Source organism: Rhinopithecus bieti, unplaced genomic scaffold, assembly GCF_001698545.2.
Source record: "Rhinopithecus bieti isolate Rb0 unplaced genomic scaffold, ASM169854v2 scaffold_13400, whole genome shotgun sequence".
Classification (NCBI taxonomy): Eukaryota; Metazoa; Chordata; class Mammalia; order Primates; family Cercopithecidae; genus Rhinopithecus; species Rhinopithecus bieti.
Genome location: NW_016807991.1, coordinates 1,843,787 through 1,848,753, shown reverse-complemented (window position 1 = coordinate 1,848,753; position 4,967 = coordinate 1,843,787). Strand labels below are relative to the sequence as shown.

Below are 4,967 nucleotides of genomic sequence, written 5' to 3'. Positions count from 1 at the left end.
GGGAAGCGGAGGGCGGCGGGTCGCGAGCCGGCGGCGGGCCGAGGCGCTGCGCGGCCGCTGCTTCCTCCGGCCCGGGAGGTCGGCGATCGCCGGGCGTCCGAGGGGGCGCCGGGCGTCCCCGAGCCGGGGCTGCCCGCCGGCTCTCGGTGCGTCTCCCCCGAGAGCTCCGGGCCGGGGCGCGGCGGAGGCAGAGCCGCCGGTCTCCGATCCTCGGGCCGGGCAGGAGGCTCCGCGCCCGGGCGCCGGCGACAGCCCGGCGTCGCGAAGCCCAGCACCCGCCCCCGTCGCCCCGCGGCTGGCGCGGACATGGGCGCTCAGGGCTGCGCGCCCGGCTCCGGGACCCGCAAAGTTTGCTAGCCGGCTGGGCGCTGAGCCGAGGGCGCGCCCGGCCCCGACGCCCCCGGAGGATACCCGGAGTCTCCGGATTCGGCGCGAGGGCGGTGGAGCCCAGAGGGGGTTGGCTCGGCCCCGCCAGATGCCGCCTGCAAAGTTAGAGAGAAGAAAACTTCAGCTCCAGGGAGATTCGGACCGCTATGCTCACCGCGCCCCCCGAAACCGGCGCCCCTAAAAGAACCCCCGCACCCTCGTCTGCCGCTGCGCTCGGCTCTGGCCGGGTCCCGGGGCCAGGCACCTGGAACGGCGGTGACTGCGTCGGCCGGGAGAACCCAACCAGGGGCGTGGAGGGGCGGGGGGCGGGCAACGTGGCCACCGGAGGAAGTTTCCTGAAGTTGTCCATTTATTCCTGAGCTCGGCCGGCGATCCGGCCGGATCGCAGAGGCCGCCCTGCTTGGGAGAAGTCGGAGTTGGGGTGCTAAGGCAGAGAGGCGCCCTAGTCCGAGAGGGCGGCTTGGCCTCTTTCTCCCTGCTCGCCCCTCGCCTTCCGGGCGCGCTGCCGGACTCGGACTAGTACAGAAGAGGAGGAAGGGTTGGGGTGGCCAGCGCTGCCCCTCTCGGGCATATTACGCCTGAGGCACGGAGCCGCGTAGACTGACTGTCTCCCGGGACGAAGTCTCGGGGTACTGGACCCCACAAGGATTATAAAACAGGGCGGAGGGAAGGGAGACCCCGAGGACCCCCCCCTCCAGGCTGGTCACCATGTGGGGGCTTTTGATGTGGACGCTGCTGACTCTGCATCAGATCCGCGCAGCTAGAGCCCAAGGTAAGGAGGGACCCCCACGTGGGGACGGGGAGGGGCTGGGAGAGTAGGCGGGGAGGGGCGGCGGGAGCTCGCCGGCCTCACGGTGGCCTCCAGGACACCCGGCTTAGCCGTGGTAGAGCCTCTCCAGGGAGTTTCAAGACTCCCCACCTCCCGAGTTTTGGGGCTCTTTTGGGGTGGGGCAGACTCTCCAAGACTTGTGGCTTCCGAATGGGGGAAGGTGGGGAAGACCTGGGGAAGCAGAGAAGAGCCCAAGGTGATGTGGGAGGGGCGCTCCCCTCCCCCCGTCTGCTGTGGCTGCCCTGCGCCAGCTTGGGAGGGGAGCGACATTCTGTGCCGGGCTCCACGCTCGGCTACACTGAGCTTCCCAGACCGAGCTCCTGGTGGCCTGCTCGGTGTCTGCGGGGAAGGGCAGGGCCCCTGCCGGGCAGGCGATGGTCTCCCCGGGGCGAGGGAGTGGCGTGGGCGGGCGCTGGGAAGGAGTGCGATCCGGCGCTGGGTGCCGGGTTGCTCGCCCCGGGAGAGCAATTGCCCAGCTTGGCCACGTACGGGAGCCCGCCCCTGGCTGCCTGGCCGGCGGAGGCTGGGGCTAGGGGTGCTTCGCTGCGCGAGCCTGGAGCCGAGGTCGCGGGTGCAGCCGCGGACCCACCGTGGGGTGGTGCACAGGGAGGGTCTGAGGCCTCCCCTCCCACCCGTCCACCCACACCCCGCATCCCCGCCCCTGCCTCCAGCCTCCGCTGTTCGCTCGATCGTCTGTGCAGCCACTCGCTGCTGTGACCTGTGGCTGCCGGAAGCAGCCTCGCGGTGGAGAAGGGCTAGTGGCTTTGGGGTTGGGAGTGCTACGAAGGATCCGAGGTGTGATCTGCGCTGCCCGCTTCCTGAGGGTGGATGCCCAGACGTCCCCCGGTCCCCGGGCAGGTCCCCGCGGGGAAGGGCGGCTGCACCGGCGGTTCCTCGCCTCTGGGGTTCGCCGATCCAGACAGTGGTGTCAGCGGTGTCCGAGCGGCGCCTGCTGGGGGCGGATGGAGACGAAGCCTGGACTGAGCTCTAGGACTCGCAGGGCTAGGCCTTCACTCTCGCAGGTTCAGGAGGGGCCAGACCCACCCTAGGGGGCCGGACTGTGGGGGCTGCAACCCACTCCCCACGCCGCCTCTTGGATCTCCAAACCTTCTGGGAAGAAGGGACCCCGTGCGCCCAGCATCAGGCAATCCAGAGAGCCAAGATCAAAGAGATGAAAATTATCAGTTTTCACTCACAGGGCTGAGGGGAGGATTTTACGAGGTAATTTACGTAAAAGCACTTAGAAATTTTGTAACGTGCTCTATAAATGTAGGGTAATAAAAGTTATTATTTTTATGATCATAAAATCTTTGAACAAGCGAGGACCTCAGAGGTCACCTTATTTTAGTAGCCATTTAACAGATAGGGAAACTGAGGCCAAATGGCATTAAGTGACTTGCCCAAGGCCACTCTGTGATCTGGGGGCAGAGGCAGGTATGGAACCAGGTGAGTTCTGAGACCCTCTCCTTCAAACCAGGACCCGCTGCATGGAGGCATCTTGTCTGGGCTCCCTCTTTGTGGGGTCCCAGAAGGACCCTGATGCTGGCAGAATAGGAACGGGTTGTCCTTCATCCTGGAGCAGCCTCACAATTGTGCTCTGCAATAACCAGTGTTACTAGCCAAAAGCCTGAACGGCGTGGAGGGAGGGGATGCCAGCATCTGTCTGGATCCTTCTAACTTCATTGCTCTATAGACTTTTCAACAATGCTATGATTTCCCTGGGCAGGTGGCTTGCCAATTCTTGTCTCATCTAGGACCAGGCCCTTATGGAGTCCCCAGGGCACCTGATGGCCCTTGCTTTGGGGTCTTCATGTGTCCCTTCCTGCCGCACCTCCACACCTGTGCCATCCACTTGAGGCCGAGATCCCACCCCTCCTGCTAAAGTTAAGGCCAGGTGGCCCCCTGTCCCTGCGCCTCCTGCGGGAGGGGCTGCCCTGTCAGAAGCAGAGAAAGTCTCTGTGATTGATTCACTTTCTGTCTGCCTTTCTTGTTTGCTGCTTTTTGCGTGTCAGGCTGCCCAGGTCTCCTGCTGCTCCGCTCGTGTTCTCTGGTTCCCAGAGTGTCTTCCAGCATCGAACCCTCTCCTGCCATGTGTGTCCCCCGTGACAAGCCTTGCAGAGGATTGTGGGAACACAGTCCTAGGCTTGGCAGTGCTGGATTTGGGTGTTGGAGGGAGTGGGATTAGGGCATGGGGTCCTTTCGTATCTGCTTTGGGGCTAGAGAGTGAGTTTCTTCCAGTCTCAGGCCATGACATTAATCTTTCGGGGGTAGCTGAAGCCACTAGCACTGTCATTTCTGAGCCCACAAGCCTGATTCTCCAGGCATGGCACAGAACGAGGGACCAAACAATTGTTCCTCCCTTGAGACAAACTTCACATCGACCACTGTCACCAGATTTTATCTGAGCCTGGTTGTTTTTTTTTAGGTGCTGGACCTGAGCGACATCACCTGGGTATACTGAAAGCTAACATTTGGTACCATTGTCCCTATGCCTGATGGGTCACATGATTCAAACTCATTTCCCAAGCAAAGTGCAGTGAGGTTGTAGAAAGAGCAGCAGAAAGAACGGGCTCTCATGATCTGACTTTGCCACTTTGCTGCAGACAGGCCTTCTGCAAGGCTCTTAGCCACTAAGAGCCTCAGTTTCGTCATCTGTACACTGGCAATAATAGCTCTTGCCTTGTAGAATTGCTAGGAGAATTCAAGGTATTCCAGAGACAGGGCCCCAGCCAGTGCCTGGTACATAGAAGGTACTTAATACATGGCAATTATTATTGTTGTTATGATGGTTTTAACACTAAGCTAGCAGTCCATGAAGAATGGCATCCTGCCACCCACCAATACGACCTTGAATTATTTTTCCTTACCCAGGAAGTTTCTTTAAATTCCTTCCATGGCCACATCACTGTGTCTCAAAGAGTGGTCCTCAAGCACTTAGCTCCCAGGGAGTCGTAACAATGCAGATTCGTGGGCTCCACTCCCAGACACTGATTGGAAAGGTTTGGGTGAGCCTGGAAGTCTTTTAACAAGCGCCTCGAGAGATTTCCCATGTGCTTGGAAGCTTGATTACTGCTGGAGGTCATCCTGGCCAGCCTGAGAGGTTGGGAAGAGGGCAGGAGCAGCTGAGCCAGCTGGTCCAGAAGTTTCTTTCAAGAGAATCATGCCTGGGGGAAGAACAGAAGGAAGGAAATCTGAGCCGAGTGAACAAGGCAGTGGGGAAAACCCTGAAAGGAGACTGGAACCCCCAGCTCTAGAGGCTCCTGAAAGGCTCCAAAGGGAGAAAGTTTAGTGCTGGGAGCTAATCACAATAAAAGCCAACAGTACACGAGGGAGCGGGATGAAAGTTTAATTACATGGTGTGGCTAAGCTGTAATTATTAATTACTGACAGCAAAAAATAACTTATTGATCAGGGCCTTTTGCTAATTACCAGGAGGCCGAGTGTCGTGCTTGCCTGGGGCTCAGCTGTCAAAAGCCCCACTCAAGAGTGGAATGGGGGTGTCCCTGCTCTCCCGTGCCCCTCTTTCCCCACCCTTTGCACCCCTTGGCTTCAGGTGGGGAGTCTGGAACATTCTGGCGGTGGTTACATGAGGGATATAGCTTGGTGCTTCCACTGGTTGCAGAAAATGGCCCCTGTCTGGGAGGAACAGAGTCAGGACCGCCACCCAGAGGCTACATCCTGCTGGCAGCCTGACACCTGCCTGGCAAATCCCACCTCTGAGCCCCCCCGCCCCCCCCCCACACACACCCCC

General features: G+C 60.3%; 1 protein-coding gene across 3 annotated transcripts in view; it reads left to right on the top strand.

The window, feature by feature from the left end:
• The first annotated feature begins 204 nt into the window (after positions 1–204).
• The window catches only part of SDK2 (sidekick cell adhesion molecule 2), a 330,648-nt gene continuing 325,885 nt past the window's right edge, over positions 205–4,967 (top strand). For all 3 annotated transcript variants that reach the window (XM_017884897.1, XM_017884896.1, XM_017884898.1), the window contains exon 1: positions 205–1,159. In XM_017884897.1, the coding sequence (XP_017740386.1) occupies positions 1,096–1,159 (64 nt within the window). In that variant the 5' untranslated portion in view covers positions 205–1,095. The remainder of the gene's footprint in view (positions 1,160–4,967) is intronic.